This window comes from Delphinapterus leucas, chromosome 15 (genome assembly GCF_059928025.1).
Source record: "Delphinapterus leucas isolate spDelLeu-1000000601 "Yukka" chromosome 15, BTC_Dleu_Yukka2, whole genome shotgun sequence".
Classification (NCBI taxonomy): Eukaryota; Metazoa; Chordata; class Mammalia; order Artiodactyla; family Monodontidae; genus Delphinapterus; species Delphinapterus leucas.
The window spans coordinates 3,524,350-3,548,947 of NC_143143.1; the positions used below are offsets into that span (position 1 = coordinate 3,524,350).

General features: G+C 45.8%; 2 protein-coding genes, 1 non-coding gene and 1 pseudogene across 6 annotated transcripts in view; 1 reads left to right on the forward strand and 3 right to left on the reverse strand.

Annotated features, from left to right (window-relative positions):
* RADIL (Rap associating with DIL domain) overlaps window positions 1–24,598 on the reverse strand; it is a 63,281-nt gene that overhangs the window by 27,448 nt on the left and 11,235 nt on the right. The window lies entirely within an intron of this gene.
* On the reverse strand, window positions 564–670 carry LOC115803784 (U6 spliceosomal RNA). Its single transcript, XR_004024578.1, has one exon. It is a non-coding gene; the product is annotated as a U6 spliceosomal RNA (small nuclear RNA).
* PAPOLB (poly(A) polymerase beta) lies at window positions 12,137–24,570 on the reverse strand. The gene has a single exon (XM_089895534.1). It carries the CDS (start codon window positions 19,635–19,637, stop codon window positions 17,709–17,711), a length of 1,929 nt encoding a protein of 642 aa, XP_089751660.1. The 5' UTR covers window positions 19,638–24,570; the 3' UTR covers window positions 12,137–17,708.
* On the forward strand, window positions 19,769–20,760 carry LOC149747363 (uncharacterized; annotated as a pseudogene).

Here is a 24,598-nt window from a genome sequence, read left to right on the forward strand (position 1 = left end):
GCATTTTTGTAAAAGCTCCCCAGAAGGTTCTGGAACTCAGCTAGGATAGGAACCGCTGCCAGGGCACTCCCCTCCCCCAGTGCCCTGCCTACAGAAAGCCCACAGGGGGAGAAAGGGAAACCCACGGAGCGCTCGGAAAACATACTCGAGCACCTACCGTTTTTATTTGCGTTTTGGACTTCTAACTCTTTTCTCTAGATTAAAACGTTTGTCAGTTCCCAGGAAGGTGGCAGATATGAGGCTCTGCTCTTCCCTCTTATATAAGGCACACCTCGTCTTACTGCGCTTCACGGATACGGTGTGCTACAAACTGAGGGTCTGCGGCAACCCTGGCTGAGCAAGTCTATTGGCACATTTCTTCCAACAGCATTTGCTCACTTTGTGTCTCTGCGTCACACTGTGGGAATTCTCGCAATATTTCAGACTTTGTCGTTATTATTATATTTGTTATGGTGATCTGTGATCAATGATCTTTGTTGTTACCCTTGTAATTGTTTTGACATTTTTTTAGTAATAAAGTATTTTATTTTTTTATTTATTTATTTTTTAAACATCTTTATTGGAAAAATATGGAACGCTTCACGAATTTGCGTGCCATCCTTGCACAGGGGCCACGCTAATCTTCTCTGTATCGTTCCGATTTTAGTATATGTGCTGCTGAAGCGAGCACAGTAACAAAGTATTTTAAAATTAAGGTATGTACATTGTTTTTCTAGACATAATGCTATCGCACCCTTAACAGACCTCAGCAGAGCGTAAACATCACTTTTCTAGGCACTGGGAAGCCAAAAAGTTCCTGTGAGTCTCTTTACCGACGTGCCGCCTTCATTGCAGTGGTCTGGGCCTGAAGCCACCACATCTGAGCTGGGCCTGTATCTGTTCCCTGGTGAAAAGGCAGAAACACACCCAGCAGAGGAATAAAAGGAGGGGTCTGGGTAACCAGAACCTGGAGAGGCCTCTGTGTCCCCCGCACCCAGGACACACATGGGACCACCTCACCGCCCAACACTGGGCCCCAGACCCAGAAGCACAATAACCACTTTCCCACGTCTTAGGGGGATAACACAGCCAGGAGAGATTCTGAAACAACCCTTGCTGCCCCTGAACAGGCTCACACTTAAGCCACAGGCCCTGACTTGGATGTTCAGGGCCGATCCTGCCCGCTCCTGGACTGTGCGTCTCTGACACGGGAACTGGGGAAGGGGCCCTAACCTGCAGGAGGTGTAACCGTGACACAGACGACGGCAGCGGCCTGCACAACAGACGCGGTTAAAGAAAGGAGCTCGGAGCTTCCCTCTCCCGGCAGCTGCTCCAGCTCCCGCCACCGGAATCAAGGCTGCGAGCGGCTGACTCTGCAGGGCAGGGATCTGTGGTCCCTCATCCCCTCCATCAGACGCTCCTGGGCCAGGCAGCCGTCGGGCAGGGGGGAAGAGGTGGAGGGATGACACCCCAGGCCACACAGTGTTTTACGTGTCGGTGCCGGCATCCCCTCTGCGGGGAGAGAGGAAAGGACCCTGGATACCGGGGGGGGGGGGTGGGGGGGTGGGATTGGACATTAATTCTGAAAGCAGCTGGCAGCTGTCATCAGAGCTCCCGTCATGGGCTCCAGCACAACACTGGAAAGAACAGCACAGCTCTCTTCCTGGATGTCAGTAAGTTCAGGACAATAAATTCAAGCTGTAGGTTTTACCCCCGGGCCCTGTTTGCTCTTCTCTCCCAGGATCGGAGGGTTTGAAACAGTGTCTCCAACTCGGAGAAGTCCCTGTTGCTCACACCCACTACCAGGGCTGCAGGAGAACTCAGGGATGTGGTTTTCATCGGGGACGGATGAAGCAAATGTTCCTGCATTCCGGAATTTTGCTGAAATTGGGGGAATTGAGACTATTTCAGTGATCCCTAAGAACAGCTGGAGAGGCGCCGCTGACATAAAGTCTGCAGTAGCCACTGCAAAACTCGGAGGTCAGACCTGCCTTAAACAAGCCCTTTTAAACCAGAATGCCCTTTTCTGGGTTAGGAAAAGATGCAGAACGAAGCCCTAAGTTAATCAAGCAATCCTTGACGTTAATTTGAAGTTTTTTGTATTTGAAATGTACAACAACGACGACAAACTACCTAAGGACCATTTGGGGACGCAGCATCTATCTGCTACATGGCCAGCTTTATTCTGGGTGTTTTGCATTCAATTCCATTGCATTCTCACAATAAACCCTTCAAAGGGACTGCAGTGACATGGGAATATGTTACCTAGCTTTTTAGGATGGATCCTACCATTGGCAAATAAAATTCTAAAAAAAAAAATGTATATCGTAACCCCCTCTCCCCAGTTAGGGACACAACATGGATGCCTGCTGGCCACTTCTGGTCAACATCGTACTGGAGGTCCTGGAGGTCCCAGCCAGTACAATAAGGTAAGAAAAACGAATGAAAAGGTAGGATTGAAAAGAAAGAAAGAAATCTGTGATGATTTTCAAGACGATGTGATTGTGTATACAGAAAATGCAAAAGAATCTATGGACAAATTATTAGAATTAACAAATGAGTTTAGCAAGGGGACTAGATATGGTGAGTATGCAAATTCAATACTATTTTAAAATACTAGAAACAAAGAGAAAAGGGTATTTTTTAAAAAAAGATACCATTTATAATAATGTCAAGAAACATGAAACTAAGGAATAAATCTTCCAGACGATGTGCAAGACCGTGTCACTGAAAACTACAAAGCACCACTGACAGAAGTCAAGGAAGCTTAAGTGAAAAAGACAGACAGGCCAAGTGCGAGGGAGGAAGTGGGACAGAGCCCTTGCACACTGCTGGGGGAGGGGGGTGTCAACTGGCACGAGCGGCCTGGAAAGCACGTGTGCTGGTGTCTCCTACCACTGAACCATCAAGTCCACTCCTCAGTGTACACACGACAGGAACACACGTGGGACCACGGAACGTGCACAGGAACACGTCCACGGTAGCATCACTCCTAATGGGCCCAAACTGGAAACACCAAGTGTCTACCAACAACAGGATGACCAAATCAACTGTGGTCCATTCACATAATGGAATCCTGCACAGCAATAGTAATGAATGGACTCTTCTAAAAGCAAGAATAAGCCAAAAACAAAAACCGAAAAACAAAAAGCCAGACACAAAAAGGTACACATAATACGATTCCGTTTATAGGAAATTTACTTAGAGCCAAAACTGAACTATGGTTTTAGAAGTCAGAGAGGTTGGCTCACTGGCCAAGGACCAGAAGGGGGTGTGAGGGAGGCTGCAGGTGTCCTGATAATGGTCTAGTTCTTGCCACACAGGTGCACTCATCTGAAAACTCGCTGAGCCGCACCCTCACAACGCGGGCACGCTTCTGTCTGTACGCTATTTTTCAATGAAAATTTTCCTTTTAAAGAAGAGGACATCAGATGTTAAGATTACCATACACAAATTATAAGATCACGTTTACACTGTTGAAAGAGATAAAACATGCCTTGCAATATATGTAGCGAACAGGAAGTTATAAACAATAACATCAGCTTTGAAAAATAACCAATTAGAACTTCTAGAAACGAAACAGTACAGTAACGGAAAGTATGCAGCATATCAGACACAACGGAAAAGAGAACCAGTGAACTAAAAGACAAGACTAAAATGTCTAGGATGTGGTACAAAGTGACCAAAAAAGGAAGAACAAAGAAGACATGAAAGACATTAGGAGACAGGGAAGAGAGAGTGAGAGGCCTCACACACGTTGAAAGACAGCTCTGGGGGAATTCCCTGGCAGTCCACTGGTTAGGACTCAGTGCTTTTACTGCTGAGGGCCCAGGTTCAATCCCTGGTTGGGGACTTAAGATCCCACAAGCCATGCAGCGCGGCCAGGAAAAAAAAAAAAAAGACGGCTCTGGGAGGAAAGAGGGCAAAGGCAATATCTGAAAAGAAAATACGTGAGCATTTTTCAGAACTGACTGAAGAAACCAATTGGCAGTCTCATGAAGTCCAATAAAAGAAAGAAGAGAGACATCACAAGAAAACTACTGACCAATATCCCGTATGTATAGAGATGTAAAAGTCTCCAAGACAGTAGCAAACCATGTTCAAGTGGGATTTATCCCAGGAATGCAAGAGTGATCTAACATACAACAGTCAACCACTGTAATATACTGTATTGATACAATAAAAGACCAACATGACATGGCCAGGTACTGAATGCTACTGGATTATACACTTTAAAATTGTTAATTTTATGTTATGTGAATTTTATTTCCATTTTAAAAGTCAGGCTTTAGGGCTTCCCTGGTGGCGCAGTGGTTGAGAGTCCGCCTGCCGATGCAGGGGACGCGGGTTCGTGCCCCAGTCCGGGAAGATCCCACATGCCGCGGAGCGGCTGGGCCCGTGAGCCATGGCCGCTGAGCCTGCGCGTCCGGAGCCTGTGCTCCGCAATGGAAGAGGCCACAGCAGTGAGAGGCCCGTGTACCGCAAAAAAAAAAAAAAAAAAAAAAGTCAGGCTTTAAAGACCCTAATGTGAAAGGCAAAACTATAAAGCTTTCATAAGAGAATGCAGGGACTATCTCTACAACCTCAGAGGCAGGGACGGATCTCTTATACGAGACAAAACCAAAACAGAATCAAAAGCATTGACCATAAAGAAGAGAATCGACAACGTCAACTATATGAACAATTTTATTCATCAAAAGACACGATAAGTAGAGTTTAGAAAATCAACTCACAGACTGGGAGGAAATCATTATCATTACAACACGTATTACTGATAAAAGGCTAGACTCTAGGGACTTCCCTGGTGGTCCAGTGGGTAAGACTCCTCGCTCCCAATGCAAGGGGCCCAGGTTCGATCCCTGGTAGGGGAACAAGATCCCACATGCGTGCCGCAACTAAGAGTTTGCATGCCGCAACTAAGAAGTCCGAATGCCGCAACTAAGAAGCCCGAATGCCACAACTAAGACCGGCACAGCCTAAATAAATATTTTTAAAAATATATTTTAAAAAAAGACTAGAATCTAGAATAAAGAATGCCCACAAATCATTAAGAAAAAGACCAAACAATAGAAAATGCAACAGAGCAGACCAGGCACTTGACGCTTCCAGTGGAATGGTAAACTAGGAAACTCTTTGACCCCATCAGGTAAAGTAGAAATATGCACACTCAGTGTCCAGCAATATCCCTACCAGGTGTGCACCCCTGAGGGACTTGTACCCTTACGGACCAGGATGCTCTGAGCTGCACGATTCCGAGCCCCATTTGCAGAGTTGCTCAGCATCACTGCATCCACGTGGCAGGACAGGGCTCCAAGCAGCACGGGCGTGAGCCCCACAAGCATGACACGAAGGAGACGTAAATCCACCCGCATTAACTCAAAACAGGCAAAGGGAAACTCTCGTAGGCAAAAATGCACAGGTGATAACACTAAAAGGAAACTGAGAAAACAGTCATTACAAAGTCAGGATGGTGGTTCCTTCCAAGGGGGAGGGGGAGGGAGAGGGTGGAGCTCAGGGTGACCCCGCGGGGACAGTGCGCTGGAGGGCATGTGCCCCGCAGAGAGGCTCTGGTCGGCGGCTTGCTTGGTAATGACCTACCGACCCAAGCAGGCGGGTCTTCTGCCCTTTCCTGCACACGGTCCCTTCTACAGTTACATACCCGTCCACAGCCTCACGACCCGCCGCCATACCTGTCCAGGCGGAGGGCGCCCTGAGGACACGCCGCGTGGGGACCGGAGCCCCCTGCCCATCCCGCCGAGGGCTCTGCCGCCTGGAAGTGGCCACAGGCTGTTGTGGCCCCTGAGTTCCGACCAGCAATAAGGACACTGCCTACACCAGCCGCTCCGAAAGTTGGATGCTGCCGGGAGGAGACGCCCCGAGTGGCCGCTGCCCGCTGCCAGCTCTGCAGCTCCATTTCCACCCGGCCCTTTCCCCCCAGCACAAATCCTTGTCCGCCACCCACGGAGCTGCCCGACGTCCGCCTTCCCGCCAGTGGCCCAGGGGTTCAAGTCCCGGGCAAAATGCAGATGTCCTAGGCTTCCCAAGCCTCCTCTCCACGGGCCTGGAAGAGAGCCACGAACACCTCCAAGGGGACCACGTCCCCTCCACACCCTCCGTACTCCACCCGTGACATCTTATTTCTTAAGCTGGGTCATGGGTGCGCAAACAGTTCGTTACACTACGCTGTATCTATTTCTTGTGTGCCTGAAGTATTTCAAAATAAAGATTAGGAAAGCAATGAGAAGCAGGTACAGATGACAAACAGATGTTCGTGAACATTCCAAAATCTGCTCCACCTCACAAATACTAAAGGAAACGCAAGCTAAATAATGAGGTACGCTCTCCCTTCAAATCAGCAAAGATTCTTTGGTGATGGAATCACACGACGGCGAGGATAAGGAGAGACGGCACACTCAGAAACTGCCCATGGGAATGTGAACTGGCATCGGGCCACCCCAATTTAGAAACAGCCAGTGGGGGGCTTCCCCGGTGGCGCAGTGGTTGAGAGTCCGCCTGCCGATGCAGGGGACGCGGGTTCGTGTCCCGGTCCGGGAAGATCCCACATGCCGCGGAGCGGCTGGGCCCGTGAGCCATGGCCGCTGAGCCTGCGCGTCCGGAGCCTGCGCTCCGCAACGGGAGAGGCCACAGCGGTGAGAGGCCCACGTACCCCGCCCCCCCCAAAAAAAAAAAAAAGAATATATAACTATGTACACAGGTTGATTTAAATTATGTAAGAAAAGTAATGCAACAGTAAGAAAAGAATGAAAGGCACCAAAATGTTGAAAGCAATTCTCTCTAGGCGGTGACTTTACAGGTGATTTTTACTCTCTACCTAATACTTCCCCTTATTTTCCAAATTTTCAATAATGAATATGTCTTATTTTCTTAAGTGGGGGGAAGTCACATTTTCAAGTACCGAGGAGCATTATTTCCGTGGTAAAACTTGGACCTTCTCCTGCCAATTAGGGCCTTAATCAGGGAAGAGCAGCCCTCTCTAGAAGGAACTAATAAGCTAATTAAGATAATGGGTAACTGAGGAGATAAAATGCTTAGACCATTTGTCAGCCAGTCACAGATGGAAATAGAGCCTTCCAGAACCATGCCAACGAGAGAGCAGTGTGGCAGAAGCAGGAGTTTTCTTTAGCTGAAACCAAAGGCCCCGTGTGACTCCCCAGAGAAGCCTCGAGCCCTCCCTGGGAGAGGATCCTGGTAAACCGAGCGACACCAGCCCACCCAGCGCCCCTGCTCACAGGCCTCAGGACCCACACGGGAGGGGCCGCCGACGCCCCTTCCCGGGTCCACCTGGAGGACCAGCTCTGTCGCGAAGGTCAGCACCCCCTGTCTCTCGCCCAGGGTGAGGAGCCTCCCTGCCCAGGAGGCTGCATCCCGAGGATGCCTGACAGCACAGTGCCCTGCAGCGAAATCCCTACGCTCGTGCAGGCTGGAAGAGACAGCCATGGAAACCGCTTTGAAAATTGGGCAAGAAGACAAGAGAAACTAGGAGAGAAAAGACCCGGAAAACACGTCAGTCCAGGAGACGCAGAACCTGGATAACAGACGAACAAGAAGGAACGATCCAAGGAGGGATGTGATTTTTCAGAACTGAAGAACATGCGTTTTTAGCTGAAAAGTCTGACACACAGTAGAGGTTAAAAACGCATAAGGGGGGACTTCCCTGGTGGCACAGTGGTTAAGAATCCGCCTGCCAATGCAGGAGACACGGGTTCGAGCCCTGGTCCGGGAAGATCCCACATGCCGCGGAGCAACTGAGCCCGCGTGCCACAACTACTGAAGCCTGCGTGCCTAGCGCCCACGCTCCGCAACGAGAAGCCAAACCGCAATGAGAAGCCCCGCGCACTGCAACAAAGACCGAACACGGCCAAAAATTTAAAAACGCATAAGGGGTCAAAATACGCAAACAGCAAATTTTAATAACCTTAATACGTTAAGAGAATGTGGTCGTTATAAACAAATACGGTAACAGACACAACCATCACTTTTCACATAAAAAAACAAAAGTCTAGCAGAAAGGGTGCAAACACACCCCAACCAGGACACACACTGTGAGTCTGCAGAATGAGGCAGCGTGAAGAAATTACCTGCGTCTCCAGAGGGAGGAGAGAGAGATTAAGTCCAAAGGAGTGAGAGTCCCAACACGCCCCAGCCTCTCCTGGAGGCACTGGGAGCTGAAAGGAATGGACTGAGGCCTCCAAAATTCTAGGAGAGAAAAGTATTTTCATCTAAAGCTCTACGCCCAGCTAAGCTATTAATCAAGCATTAAGGTGGAGCAAAGGTTTTTCAAGCAACTTCACCTCTCATGGACACTTTCCCAGGAGGCCACGGGAGGAGCTGGTCCACGTAAACCAGGTGTAAAGCGAGAACCAGGGGAAAGGGAGCAGAGACGGGGGTCTCCTCTGCAGAGACACCAGGGTGAGGACGGCTGAGAGCGGGCTCGAGAGCAACCGGCCCGACCTGAGCAGGCGGAAGGCGCCCAAACTGGATAAAACCAGCCACACACCTGAGCATCTTGAAAAGAGATACTGGCAGAGGATGGAGGAATGCTGAATTCGTGAAAAGTACCAAGAAAAAGGGCAAATAATACCAATAATTAATTCCAAAGAGACTGGAAGCTGGACTAGAAGGAAAGGTAATCTTTGTGTACACCAGGCCTCAGTTGTAAAAAGTTGTCTCTGGTCCTAAAAATGTAAACACTGATTACTAATCTAAACAAATTTACAACTGTCCTGAGAGGACAGGGCGAGGGAAGCTGATGTTTTCAAAGAGGGGTGGTGAACAGAGCTGAATTTTCATCTTCATGGAAGGAGTCACTAGATCAGGCTCAAAATGTAAAAACCAAGCAGTAGTGGGATAAATGTGTTACTTTAAGCTGTGGAATTAAATGCCAAATAAGGAACAGCTCACAACTGAAACTGGTTCCCTCTGGGCAGGGCAAATTGGGAAGAGGGAAGGCTAGTACAGAGACCTGCTGCTTCAGCTTTTTTGCTTTGTTTTGTTATTTCTAATCAGCAGAGAGAAGCCCCGCGCTTTAACTGTGCACGTATATATAACTGGTGAAAGTAAGTTTGTTGTTTTTTTTTTTTTGCGGTACGCGGGCCTCTCACTGTTGTGGCCTCTCCCGTTGCGGAGCACAGGCTCCGGACGCGCAGGCTCAGCGGCCATTGGCTCACGGGCCCAGCCGCTCCGCGGCATGTGGGATCTTCCTGAACCGGGGCACGAACCCGTGTCCCCTGCATCGGCAGGCGGACTCCCAACCACTGCGCCACCAGGGAAGCCCAAAAGTAAGTTTTTAAACGTACATACTTCTCAACTTCCTAAACAAATGAATGAATGAATGCACGCACTTATGGTATGTATTTCCTAGACACACTTTTTTGCACATTTTAACATCTCTGAACGCATCCTGCGTTCTTGTGGAGTGTCCCAGGCAGCAGCTGTCGTGTGAGAACTTGGCTATTGTTCCTGGGGGGCGAGATTCTTCAATATTTCAGCCATTTAAGGGCCATCTGAAGAATGAATGAGCTCTGGTTGTCATGTGCAAACTTGCAGAATTTTGGGCCAACAGCCTGAGAGAAAATCCCAGGGATAACAGTGGAGCACTTTCAAGAAATGCGGCATCAGCAATATTCTTGAGGGCACAAAGAAGGGCACCGCGTGGAAATGTGCACAGTGACAGCTCGAGTCGAAAAGAAGACTTTGAATTTATTTCACTCCTATTTATCTTTTTGTGTGTGCATGTGCACAGAACCACTACAGATTAAAGTCCATGTTTAAATAACTCTTCAGGTTTATTAGAGCTCTTTAGGTAAGTACAAAACTAGGAACCCCAAGTAATAACAGTAAGGCATTGTGTCCTCGTTTAACTTGGACGATTTTTTATGTTAGTGGTAAGTAGATATGGTGATCTTACAATCAATAACATCTTTTATGTGGTGAAATACGGTATATACAGGAATATGTATTGCAAAATTGTTCTTAATGACCCCCAAATATACACAGTGCTCTGACCACACCATGGAATATTCCATAAGCCCTAGAATGAATGAATTAGAATGATAACAGACGATGTGCGGAGATTTTCAAAAGGAGTTTGTTAAGAAAAGATACAGAAAACTAAGTATGTGATCCCATTTTAAAATAATAATAACTGGGACTTCCCTGGTCGCGCTGTGGTTAAGAATCCGCCTGCCGATGCAGGGGACGCGGGTTCGATCCCTGGTCCGGGAAGACCCCACATGTCACGAGGCAACTAAGCCCGTGGGCCACAACTACTGAGCCTGCGCTCTAGAGCCTCCCCACTGCAACTACTGAGCCCATACACCACAACTACTGAAGCCCCCGCGCCTAGAGCCCGTGCTCCACAGCAAGAGAAGCCACCGCAATGAGAAGCATGTGCACCGCAACGAAGAGCAGCCCCCGCTCACCGCAACTAGAGAAAGCCTGCGTGCAAGCAACGAAGACCCAACACAGCCAAAGATAAAATGAAATTTTAAAAAAATAATTTTAAAAAACTGACTAAAAGTTTGCATGTGTACATGTTTACACAGATCTGTACAGGAGCATCTGAGCACAGAAAAACTATGGAAGGTCACGGTGGGAGCAGAATTCTAAGGTGACCCCATGATCCCTGCCCCTACGGTTACTCCCGTGATTAAGTACATGGGCAAGAGAGATTCTGCCGGTATAATTAAGGCAACTGAGCAGTTGATCTTAAGATACAGAGATTATCCAGTGGGCCCAACCTAACCATGTGAGTGACTTCAAAGCAGAGAGTGTTCTCCAGCTGGTCACAGAAGAAAAGGGTCTGAACAAGGGGTTCCCCCTGCTCCGATGGGAGGGGCTACAGGAAAAGGAGCTGAGAGTGGGCTCTGGTCCACAGCTAGCAAGAAAAAGAAAGGAAACAAAACATGGAGGTTTCGGTCCTACAACCCCAAAGAACTGAATTCTGCCTTGTCAGCCAAACTTTGCGGGAAAGTTGTCTACACACAGGCTTCCTCTCTTTTCTCCTATTCACCCTTCTGTATAAGTAGGAAACATTTCAGGCATCCAGAAGGGTATGAAGAACAAAAATAATGCACCCACTGCAGCCTGAAGAAATAAAGTACATTCTAGATATGGCTGAGCCTTCTCTCTCCTATCCAGAAATAACAGCTATGCCGATTTGGGGTCATAACTCCCATGTGCAGATTTATATTTTTTTCCATGTACTAAGTATGGCCAAGATATTATATACATACATAGTAAATATCTCTGAAAAATATATTTAATTTGAAATTTTTTTAAAAACTGATGAAATGGTATCATACAACATGAACACACCCACTTGCTATGTGTATCTCCAGCTCATTCGTTTTCAGTGCTGTATGGTATTCCATTGTAATATATTAAAATGGACCCATTTTTCCTGTTGATCAATGAGCAAGTCAGTCTCCAAGATGGCCCCTAGTGACCTCCTGCTTTTCGAGCCCTTTTGTAGTCTCCTGCCACCGTGAATAGGGCCCGTTTAATCACAAAGACATGGCGGAAGTGGCGGTGTGACTTCCACGGTCAGGTCATGTAAGACACTGCGGCTTGTGCCTGGCTCTCTCAGATCACGTGCTGGGGTTAAGTCAGCCGCCATGCTGTGAGGACACTTGGTCAGCCCTATGGAGAGCTGAGGCCTCCTGCCAACAACCAGCATTAACAAGCCAGCCGACATCTCACATGTTAAATCATCTCGGCATTCCAGAGATTCATCAAACTTGGTCATGATGGTTTTTATATACATTTCTGGTTTGGTTTTAGTTTTCATAATCAATATTCATAAGTGAATTTGGCTCATAACTTTTCTTTATCATGTTCCCTTTCTCTGGTTTATGTGAAGGTGAGATTTGTTATAAAAAATGTTTCTTCTTTTTCCGTTTTCTGGAATAGTCTGATGTAAAATATTGGAATAATCTTGTCACTGAATATCAGTAAGAATTGGCCTGTACAACCTTCTAGGTCTTATGTTTTTGTGATTTTACTTTGGTTTTGGTGGGGACATTTTCAAACTATTCATGCCACTTCTTTTCAAGGTTATAAATCCATTCAGGTTTTCTATCCTTCAGTGAGTCTGGGTAGGTTATCTTTTTCTACGAGATTGTCCATTTCGTCTGAGTTTTCAAATTTACTGCCATAAAGCTATCTATAAGATCCTTTAAATGAAAATGAAAAAAAAAAAAAAACCTACCGTATTTGTAGCTATATCCCCTTTTAAACTCCTAAGATTGCTTGTGTACCATCTTTAGTTTTCCTCAACAATCTTCCCGGTTTTGACTATTTTATTTTATTAGTCTTTTCAAAGAACCTACTCTTCACTTTGTTGATCCTCTGCACTGCATGTTTATTTCGTTTTTATTTTCTGCTCTGTATTATTTCCTTTCTTCTCTCACTGAATGTACATCCTTTTTAACCTAGTTCTGTAGGCACACAGCTCACCAGCTGCCAGCCTTTATTCTTTTCTAGGGTAAGCATTTAAAGCCATAACCCTCCTCTTCTAAATACCACATTGGCTGCATCCCACAAGTTGCATTTTCATTACTGTTCAGTTCTAATTCACATTAAAGTGTCTTTTTTGATCCTGACTTATTTGGGAGCATTTGAATGTGTAAACGTATGAGTTCTGTGTAATTCGCTCTATCACTGCCTTCCAACACCCATCCTCTCCTTCTCCCATCGCATAATGGTGGGGGATGGTGGTCGTGTAACCAGCTGATACAAACTACAGCTTCCGGTCTCCCTCACAGGTAGGCAGGGCCTTGTGACTAAGTTCCAGTCAGCGAAAGATGAGGGAATGTCATCTTCTAGGGACTTCCAGGAAAGCTCCATAGGAGGAGGACACAGTCTGCAGGGACACCTTTGGCCTTCCCCCCTTCCTTCTTTCTTCCTGCCTTAAATGAAGATATGATGGCTATGATGGCAGCGGTCCCGCCATCATCCTGCACCTTGAGGTGACCTTGAGGATGGAAGGCATGGATTACAATGGTGGGGCTGACAGTGCAGAAGCCTGGGTCCCTGGGGACCAGGAAAGCTCCCCCATCAGCCCTGAACTTACTCCCTCTGTAATGTGAAAGAAAATCACCCTGTATGGAGTTCAGTAATTGTTATCTGGCCAAATGCAATTTCCTAACCCATAAAGAGGTCTTTAAGATATCACTTTGATGTTGGTTTCTTGATTACAAAATACTTCACACACATACACACACACACGAAAGCATTTACAACTGAGACTAATAATAAAATGAACACCATTTCCTCCACCACCCCACCTGCAAAAAGTAGAACATTTCCAGTCTGCATTCTTGCAGCTAGCTGCGCCTCCCCTGCTTCTCCCCACCTCTCGCCCTTGCTATTCTGAATTTTATTTCACATTCCCTTGTTTTTCCTTTATAGTTATACCTCACATTTTTGTCACCCTAAATTATACTGCCCTATTTTGTTTTGTAAACCTTATGTAGATTGTGCCACACTGTGTATTTTTCTGTGATTGTCTCTTTCCCCTCAACATTATGAGACACACCTACCTCGATGCACGAAGCTTTGGTCCATTTAATCTCACAGCTTTACGTTGTCTGCTGCATGAACACACTCTCTCCACTCCCCGTTTACGGGTATGTGGGTCATTTCGAGCTTCAGGCTATTACAAAACGCTGCCGCAAACACACCCCTACTCGTCTCCTGGTGACCCGTGGGACGGTCTTTCTAGGAAAGTGCTTCCTGACTTTCCTGATACCATGGTATATGCGGGAAACCATGACATCCCCATGGCACGCTGGAGGTAAACTGGAGGGTGTGTAGGGTTCCAGACACGGCTGCGGTGGTGGCCCACAAACTCTGGCCACCTCAAGGGATAAAGAGACTGGTAAGGTTAAACCCACCAGTGCCCCACAGTGTGGGAGTGGAGCCCCCAGGGCAGAAGGAATGGAGCACAGGGTGCGGGCACGTCGGCCACACTGGACAACAGCCACCTTCTCCTGATGGGACCAGACAGCACGTACTCCCCACCCCCTCCTCGCCAAACCTGAATATTGTTAGGCTTCATTCTTGTAAAAGAAAAATAGCTCTGTGGTCTTAAATCCTATTTTCCTCACTAACAAGATTGAGCACCTTTCCGTGTTTACTGTCCATTCTTAGTTCCTCTTCGGTGAAGTACCTACGCATCTCTTTTGCCAGTTTATTGGGTTGTTTCATCTTTTCAAATAGACTTTTTTCTTCATCCTTAATATAGCCTGGATAGTAATCATTTGTTTTACGTATTCTGAAGTCTCCCTGCTTACAGCCTGTTTTTCAATTTTCACTGTTCATTACTCAATACAATTAAGAGATTCTGTCCATCAGCCTCTTCACGGTGTGAGCTTTTTTGCGTCTTCTTTAGGAAATTCTTCTCTGTGCTGTTTGTCATTGCTCCTAACTTACTGTTCTGCAGTCAGAGAACACGTTCTATGAATCAGATAACTTGAACTATGTCGAGTCTTACTTTCTGGATCTAGCATGAGGTTATTTATTTTTTTTTTTTTACATGTCCAAGTGCTTGAGAATAACATGCATTTTCTAATTGTTGAGTGGAAGTTTCTATAACAAATGCCCAATAGATCAGGGACGACGAATGCCAGCCAGGGGGAATGGGTGACAAATCCAGCCCTGGCCATCTGTTCACATACTGCCCAGGGCTGCTTTCACTCTACAAAGGCAGAGTTTGTATAGCCTCACAAAGCTGAAAATATTTCCTATCTGGCCCTTTACAGGAAAAGTCTGCCAAGCACTGCTGTTGTGTCCAAAACTGTTTCCCTTCTACTTGTCGTCTGCTTAGTATCAATTAATGAAAAGAGTCGTTTAAAAATCTTCTGTGACAATGACACTTTTGGCAATTTCGGTTAATCTTTGCTTTATGTTGAGGTTATTTTACTAGGTGCAAAAAAAATTAAATTGGTCCCCTTTCCTGCCGCACTATTTCTTCTCTCATTAATTCAGTGGTCCCTTTTGTCCCTAGTAATTATTTTTGCTTTGAAATGTTTGGATAACATTGTTACTGTAACAGCTTTCCATTGGCCTTTTTTCCATTCTTTATGTCTTACGTTTTGGGTGTGTCTCTCATAAATAAATAGCATACAGCTGGGCTTAGTTTTTCCATGGACTCTTGACGATCTCCAAATTTTACTCAGGAAGCTTAGTCCATTTATTATGTATATAGTGACAGATATATTTCGTTTCATTTCCACCACCTTAGATTGTATTTTCTTTCTACACCATTTTCTCTGTGCTTCCCACCTCCCCCCCCCCACCTCTTTCCTGCCTTCTTTTGGATTAAGATTTTTTAACTCCATTTTTTTTGTACCACTAGTGATATGAAGTTTTAACCTTTTCATATTTTTTCCCTATTATAACATGAATTCTAGACTTCAAGCAAGTCGAAACGTTCATCGGTGACTTTACCCACCAGAACAACAGTAAGAACATCTGAACTGTTATCAGATTTAAACCCCTCTGCTTGCTTCTTTCTTACTTTTATTGTGTTTTTTAATGGAGAAATACATCATCTGTTTTCAAAATAGTGCTTGAAAAATACAAGGAGTACAGATACTATAAAACAAAGCAAACTCCAGTCATGAGATGCTATACACGCCATAGGAAAAAAATAGTCTGATGTTCAGGTAACGAAAACTAGAATTAAAAAGCTCCAACTTCCCAGCTTGGTGAAACAAGTACAGTTACACGAAACATTTAATAAACTAATTTTTCGCCAATGTGTGAACAAAATGACAAGACTAAATCTGTGCGTGGCAATTTCAAGGACACAATAGCTATTCAAAATACACAGGTACTGTACACACTTCACCTGATTTTACTGTGGTGGAAGGGGACTGCACAGGTAGTGGGACCGTGTACTGGGCGTCAGAAAGTCATGGTGAACAGAAAGTCTCAGTTACTGCACAGCGCAACAGAAATGACTATATTCCAACTTTGGGGGAAATTATTTAAAAGGATAGGGAAAGGGTTTAAGAAGCTGCAGTTTAACATGAAAAACGCACACGTGGTAGAAAGGAACACTGTTGGGGGACAGGAAGAATCAGCATCAGGCTATTTGGAAAACCTGTTAGGTTTGCTGTGTCCAGATTAAGAAAGACTGTTTTCATTCACCTACAACTGCTGAGAAACATGAATGTTCTGCTGCTAATTATGAGCTTTTTTTTTTTTTTTAAAAGAAAGGTTATTATTTCGAATCTTTTGCAGGATAAAACAAAAGAGTAGAAAGCTGACTAGATGTCAAGTGCTTGCTAGAAATTTCTGATGTTTCTACATGTAAATTTTACTGATGAATTTTAGGAAGTCATTTACAAATAAAAATTGGTTTAAAATTCTGGAGAAAATGCTTTTTTGCTTACGTTTAAATTAGAAATTAACTTTACTATAAGCAGGTATTCTGTGGAGTATACAAATCTTCTCTTATGTGGAGACCAAATGGCCATCCAAGGTGGACAACATGCTTCACAGGAATTACTTTCAGTAAAGCTTTACTAAAATATTAGCCATGTGGCCACAGGACTGTTGGTTTCACATCATGGTTAAGAAAATACTAGCATACTGAGTTTTCTGTGAAACGATATACAAGCATACCTTGTGCACACAAGCAAAGAGAAGGCGGCGGGGGCAGGGGACACAAAAAGCTTTTTTTCTTTTAGGGCAAATGATTAAGGACAAGAGAATATGGAGCTTTGTTAGCTCAAGACAGTATCCGCTGTTTGACGGCTGATTGTATGCACTCTGAAACAGTTCTTCAGATAAAACCAATCATTTCTTGATCCCGTCCCATCAAAACCAAACACTTACTAATTACTGTTTCAATGCCGAATATATACCCTAAGAGTTGGCATTTCATTTTAAAGGGCTACAGCTGTCTCACAGGGACAGAGCCAGATGTACTTTATGCTTTTTCTGAAGTACAGTATGCCACTGCACAATGGTAGCCAATCTGAGATTAATAATGAAGAACATCATTCAGGAAAAATCTGAAATTCATCAAGCTGAAAAATCTAAAATTTGTTCTACTGTCTAATAAAAATATAAAGTGCATCACCAGCATGGAATTCTGATACTAGTTTGTACTGCAAACTTTCCCCAACAACGCATCAAACATCAATCCAGTCCCAATGTCAGTCATGGGTACAAACATAGCTGGAGGGTTTTTTTCTCTCTTTTTCCTCTTTAAGGGCAGGAGTCCTTTGAAATAGTTAGCGTTTAACTGTGGCTGACACATAAATAATCTGACACATTAATTAACAGTACTTCTGGCTTCACATACTAACCTGGACTTCTGATTAAGATAAGCCCAATAAAGGAAGTCATCAAATAAGCCTAACAAAGCTATTCTGAACCATGTCTAGCTTGGTGCCCTTCGTCCTCCTCCTTTAGCATTTGAAGACAGCAGGCTGAGTTGGCACATGCTGTTTACAGACCCTTGAGATTGTTTTTCTCAGTTCAATCTGTTTTACTGAATTCTTGATAATAGGAATAAGATTTGCAGGGAGCGCAGGGGTACTGAGAAGGTCTGCACTGGATGTTCCCCATAAGGCCAACAGAGAAGCTGCTGTCTGAATAGTTTCCAATTGAGTCACACCTGTCTCTTTATGAGACCGTTCCTCTTCTGTTTTGGTTTCCTTGGTCCTTTCTTCTTTGTGACGTGACAATGTCCTCTAGACTCCTATAATAGGGTTAGCTATGTTTGCTGCTGCGCTCCCTGAAGGCCTGGGTGGACGGTTGACCAGAGGTGTTGAGGAAACAACTCTGGTGACCATGGGCTTCGGCGGTGGAGAAATAGTTGGTTGTGGGGCAGTCTGAGGGATGCTTCCGCTGGACGTGCCCCCCAGGCTGTCGCTGGGATTTGCTTGTTGTAAGGAAACTTCAGGAACCTGTACGCTGGTCACAGATGCTGCCATCATAGCCGGGGCAGGAATGCTTCTGCCCTGAGTGCCGCCAGTCACTGGGCCAGTCTTCATAGAGCCAGGAAGTGAAGACACAGACGTGCTGTCTTCACTGTCTACAGACAAGTCGAGGCTGCCGTCATCCAAAGCTGTCCATCTGACACCTTCCATCGAGTGTGTTTTCTTTTTCTGAAGCACGTGACTAGGTAGTAGTTGATGAAGTTCCTTTCTTCTCAAATGCATTGCAGCAATTTTCATATCCATCTCAAACATCTTACTATTTATCGCTTGCCTATAAACTGTATCTGTGAAAGACTGGATATCATAGGTGAGATCAATACTGAGAATGTCAGAGTTTTCTGGCTTTTTTAACACTAACCCAATCACCCACATTGTACGAAATTCTTCCCTGTCAGGATTTTCCTTGGGTGCTGGAAACGACTGAGGATTCACATGTGCCAGTGTAATAAATTCATTCTTCTCCAAGCTTCCAACCAGGATTCGGATTTTTGATTCCACCAAGCCCACCCATTCTAGATGTTGTTTTTCTGTTGGCGCACTTGCTAGAAGTACAATATAATGCTTGTACTTTTGAAAGAAGCTGGGAGCTTCAAAAAGTTTGGACCACTCTGCCTTACTCAGCAAAATCTCATGCGTAATAGCAAGCCCTTGCTTAAACTCCTCAATCATGACCATCCTTGTTGAAACAGACACGTTGTACGTGGAGTTCTGCTGTGGGTACGCTGGTGTAATTATAGGCATGAGATGGTACCTATCGCTGGGATTTACTCTTGGGTCCCAGACAGGCAAATTAAGATTCCGTTCTTCAGGCTCTTTCAGTAGCACTGGATTTGGCCATTCCCATTCAGAAAACACCAAGAAAAATTTACGTACAAGAGTTGCTGCTATCGCGTTTGGATAAAGCTGGCAAGTTCTTGCTACTAGCATCGCCCAGGAAACACCTCCTAGGAAACCTAATATATTGGAATAGATATTGTGGCATTTGGCCCACAACTTGATGGCTCTCAGAGTTAATCTGAAGTTGTCAATGTTTGGTACTAGATGTAAAATCTCATCAGTTACCCGGCAACCATTAAGACTTCTTATGCACCTAATATCTAAATTTTTAAGCAGACTGTCATCTCTTAGGTCCAAATCTTCCGGAATAGTCTGCAGTGCTAATCTTGCAAACAAAATATCAATCTCTATCCCGTCAAAACACAGTTTGATAACTGGTACAAATGCCTCTTCAACAGCCCTTAAATCCTTTACTTCTTCATGTAGTTTCAATTTACCATAGAAGGAGGTGAAAAAATCGCTTCGATCAACATGTCTTGGTGCCACGCACAACGCGTCGATATCGGCACCTTTCGTATGCACCCCTAATCTATAAGAACCGAATGTAAAGATTTTCCCTCCAACGTTTTCTATTACAGCTTGTGGAAGACTCTTGCTTTCACTGATTTCTCGTATCCATTCCTTTACCAGGTTATTTAATTTCTCCAAAATTAAAATCCTGCGCTGTAGCTCCTCTTCCTCTTCAAAAACCCCAAAGGGCTTCAGGGTTTCAATTAATTTCTGGGTAAGTATGCAGTCAGTCTCCCTGGGGGGTGCTAAACTGATGGGGGAGGAGACGCCATAGTGCTTGGGTGGCGGCGGGGTCTCTTGTGATCCCGGGGTGGTCACCGGAAACGGCATCATCTCTAGCGCTGGCCCCGCCACGCCGCGTCCCCCGCCACCGCGACCTCCGCGGCCGCCCGGGTCATGATCCGCTGAGGCGGGAGGGGCGGGGCTCCTACCAGCCCAGGTCCGACCCGCTCCCGCTCCGCTCCCGCCGCTTCAAGCGCCTCTCCGCCGTCCCCTCGGCCCCAACATGGCGCCGGAGCCCTAGCTGCTGCGTTCTAGAACGCCCACGCACGCCACGCCGCGCGCCACGCACGCCGCGTGCCACGCATGCCACGGCGCATGCGCGCGCGCAGAGCCTCACGGGGGCTGTAGTTTCCAGGTCTCCGCCGCGGCTTCTGGCCGGTGGGGGCCGGCACGGCTGCGCCCCGGGGTTCGGCCCTGTTATAACTGTTTTAGACGTTTGCCCAGACCTACCGTCCAACTCCCTGCTCGCCATTCTCTACACCCCGGGTCTCCTTCCTCTCCAGTGGCATCTTCAGGTGGCCTTTGCCCTCTGGCCCATCCTTTGGAATCCCTCTATGGCAGGGTCCGTTGGTGGGAAGCAGCTCCGTGGCATCCTCCGTGGCCCGGCGCCTGGGTGGTGGGGCAGCCAGGACCGCAACTCTGGGTTCTCAGTCCTGTTCTCTCCAGCTCTGAAGGCCCCATCGGCTGACCTCTGGTTTCTGCGGTTCCGGGTGGGGAGCCTGCTGCTCGCCTGTCTTTTCTTCTCGGCAACTGTAAAAATCTCTGAAGTGTCCTGCAGTATCACCACTAGGCAGCAAGGGGTAAACTTTTCGTTTATCTTACAGAGGAAGCACTGTGATTGCTGAATCGGAAGACTGCTGCTTTTCATCCCATGCTCCCGGATGACTCTCAGGTATGTCTGTGGAGTATGTCCTCACCCCATTCTCTTGATCCTCTTCACGTGGACATGTGACAGACCTTCTCATCCCGTTCCCCGTGTCTCTCAACCCACGTTTCTGTCTGCGTGATGCCAGGTCTACCTCGTCCTCTAATTCTCTTCAGTTATATTTAGTCTGCTGTTTAAGCCATCGTTGAAGTAACCATTTACAAACTTGCATTTTTATTACTAAAAGCATTATCTTGTTCTTTTCCAAACCTTCCTTGCCTTTTGGGATGACATTCTGTTCTTTCCTGTTTTCTTTCTACCTTTTATTTCATTAAACATTTTTAAAATACTCAATATTTTATATCTAATGGTTCCAATTCCTAAGTTCTTGAGAACCTGATTCTACAGTTTGTTTTCTACTGACTCTTTTCAAGAAGCATCACTTCAAGTGTCTTGTAATTTTGGATTGTTAGCTCGTCTCTGGCCAGGGTTGGGATGCCTGTGTAGATGTCCTTCCAAAGAGGATTTACTTTGTTTCTGTCCGATGTCCTTGTACACTATCAAATTATGTACACAGTAATTTAATTTCTTATCCAGTGATTATCCAGATCACTTAAGTAGTGCAATTTTGAACCCCAAACGCCTGAGAGGAAAGGTGATTTTCAATTCTTGGAATGAGTAGTTTTTCCCACCCAGAGCCCAGGTCAAGAGAGATAATAACTCTTTGTCATCTCCTTTTACCAGGTAGCAGATTCTTCCTATTCTGTCTTTTCATTCAATGTGTCACCCTTTACAGTTTCCCAATATATGTGAGGGTCTCAGTCCCAACTTTCTACTTCCTAAGGTCCCAAGGCTCTGTGTCTCTTTCTTGGACAGCTATTAAACTTAAATTTCTTGGTTATAAAGACTGGCAAGAGCCTGTGGGGCAATTGTAGCTTCATAATCAGCTAAGATTCTAACGTTTCAAGGTCCTTATTTTGTTTTGTTTTTTCACCCTTAGGGATTACTTTACTTTGGGGGGATATTCAGCTGTGCATCTAAAAGGAGAATTGTTATAGTTCAGCCAGCACTTCCAGGTACTTTATATAGAAAGATCTTCTAGAATAATTAATCCCACGTATTGCCAGTACCAATTTCTCAACCTATTTCAACATAGTTTTGCATGCTCAACATTCCAACAGCACAGCTATCAGTAAGGTATTTGGTGACCTCCGTGTTGCTCAATCCAATGATCTGCACCTTTTTTGACCTACAGTAGCCTCACATTGGCCTCCACGGCACCACACTCTTTTGTTGTCTTGTACATCTCTGGCCTCCCCTTGGTCTCATTTGTTCCTCCATTACTTTGCCTCTACAGTTGGAGTTCTTCCAGTTTCCATATTAAGCCCTCAACTCTTCTCATTGTATATATATTTACTACCGGGTCATCTATCAGTTTTCACAGCTTAAATATCCCTATTAACAGCTTAATGTAAGTTTACTCTGCCGAGCTCCAGATCCATATCATCTGACATCCCATGTGCCACCTCCGTTTGGATGTCTCAAACTCAACAGTCTAAAGAGAACTCTTACTCTTCCCTCCATAACTTGTTTCTCTCTCGGTGGTCACCACTTTGGTAAATGGCGTCTCCATCTACCCAACTGCTCATATCAGAAACCTGGGAGTCATTCTGGACACACCCCCCACTCTTTCTCATCTTCAACATCTAGTTCATTTACAAATATCGATGATTCTACCTCCAGAATACGTTTGGGATTCATCAACTTCTCTCTACCTGCTTCCCCATAACTCTAGTCCAAGCTACCATCAATTTTCACCTAGACTCCTACAATAAATTAATCTATTACTGACTTTTCAAAGTACTTTTTACCCAGTAGCCACAGTGGTCTTTTAACCCCTTCAGTGGCCTCTCATTAGTCTAAAGCCCAAAATACCTAACAGCCCCCGACCGTCTCACCAGCTTCACCTCCCACAATCTCCCCCACCCTCCAGCCACATCGCCTTTCGGTGCCTTGCATTTATTTCATTCTCTCTCCTCTCTGGGTCTTTGCACAATGCTGTTCCCTCTGCCCAGAAAGCTCTTCCTGCCCCACTTACTGTCTACTACTCTTCACCTGCTTAGTTTTGTCAACTTTGAGATTGGCTTAAATTTCATCTCCTCACAGAGAATTTCCCTAACCTCCCTGCTGAATTAGCACCTGTACTTTTCTTTCATAGAACATATCACAATTTGTAAGTCTCTGTTTTTCGAGTGGTTGTTTCTTTGTCTTTATTTGCCACTGTAGACCCTTAGCGCCATGAGAACAAGATCTATTTGTTTTGTCAGCTGCTATATAGTTGATCAATACCTGATCAAGTACCTACCATAGTAGCACTCAACAAATACCTGCTGACAAATAAATAAATGAATAAGCACAACAAAGAAACTTCTTTCACCTTCAAATCACTGGCTAATCAATACCCAAAAGACCCATCTCTTGAGTTTTAGTTTAGGTAGAGGGACAGTTTCAAAGCCACACACCGTGACTCTGGGGAAATCACTTCACGACTGGGTTCACGCTGCTCGCGTCCATCGGCTGCAGGGAGTTTCTCTGGCTGCGTGACTCCAGCACCTCACTCTCCTGCAGCTCCTTTTGATTTTAACATATTCCCAGGGGAGATTTTTGAGGGTCGGGGGCTCATACCCAATGCTTAAGGATGTGGAAGGGCCACACAAGAAAGCACGCCAGTGTCGTGGCAGCCTTTCTGGAGAAGCTGCCGTCCCGCAGTGCTTACTAAGAAATGAAACAGACATATCTATAATCCAGAAACTCCATTCCCTGGAGATGACCCCCCAGAGAACTCTGCACAGGCCCTCGAGAGGGTCATCATGCCATTGTCTGTAGTACGAAGGAGCTGGATGCAACCTGAGAGCCCATGATTAGGAGAATGGATAATGGGATATATGCAAGTGACGGGAAACTATGTCTCAAGAAAAAGCAAGGAGCTGGATTTACATGCAGCACCATGGGTAGAGCTAAATCTTAGCTATAGAATGTTCTTAGTTAAAAACAAAGCTTCAACTTTGATACAGTCAAATTCATCTACCTTTCCCCCTATGGTTTGCATCTTTGAAGCCTTATTTATGAAATCTTTCTTTTGGCTGTATAACTTTACCTCTGACTTGTAGGTTTTTAATGCATTTGGAATAAGGATCCAACCTGACTTTTCCTTCCCTGCAGTGTCCACCCTGGCCATACTTTGGCCAATTATGTTTTGTGTCTTTCAAACATTTTACGCCAGTTCTGATCTCCCCCTGTGTTTAGCACTGAGCCTCTGGAGGTTCCTTGGCCAGAAGTCTCCCGAGGGAGGGCAGGGTGCTGCCAGCCAGGCCCCAGGTGGGCAACACCAGGCTCGGGAGAACAGGGCTGCTAGGCCTCCTTCCGACACCGCGCTTCTACATGAAACTGAAAACTATGAATTTTTTTTTTTTTATGAAACTGGCTATTAGCAGCTAACCATTCAACTTTATGTTCTCTTTAAATTGAAAGTCCTCAAAAATGTCTTTTAAGTTCAAATAGTTTTCTAGTTTTAGACTGATGGAAAAAGTTGGGCATTGTTTTGTTTCCCCCAAACTACATAAACATTTCCCTCAATGACTGCATCACTGAGAATATGCTCAGAGGAAGCCTCACTCAACAGGCAGCTACTCTTCAATAAAAGAAGAGAATCCAGACTGCCTTGTTCATCCTGAGATAAGTGTTATTAAAAATCAGATTCGTGGCGGGAGGAGAAAAACATCCAAAGAAAACAGCACAGAGAGGTCGGGGGACTCAAGGGGACAGAATCCGCGGCGCACAACCAGCAGATGGAGACAGCAGAGGCTTCGCGAGGCGCCTGAACATCCCTGTTTAGTTGGGGCTCAGGCCCATCTACCCGTCTGTGGATGACGGCAAACACACCCAAAGTCAGGCACTCAGACGACACACCTGCCACCACTCCAGCCGGCCTTGGAAGAGTAGGGAGGCTGGCAGGTCACACTGTCGTTGCCAGAGCAGCACACTCCTCACTCAAGCCCCCACCTGCACTAGTGGGCAGCCATGCCGTCTGCACGCCACTCCCACCTGCCCTCCCCCCACCCCGCCCCCCACCCCCGCAAAGAAAACC

What these genes read in the sequence shown, in the direction of transcription:
- PAPOLB (XM_089895534.1), bottom strand. Translation starts at nt 19,637, where the DNA reads ATGATGCCGTTTCCGGTGACCACCCCGGGATCACAAGAGACCCCGCCG.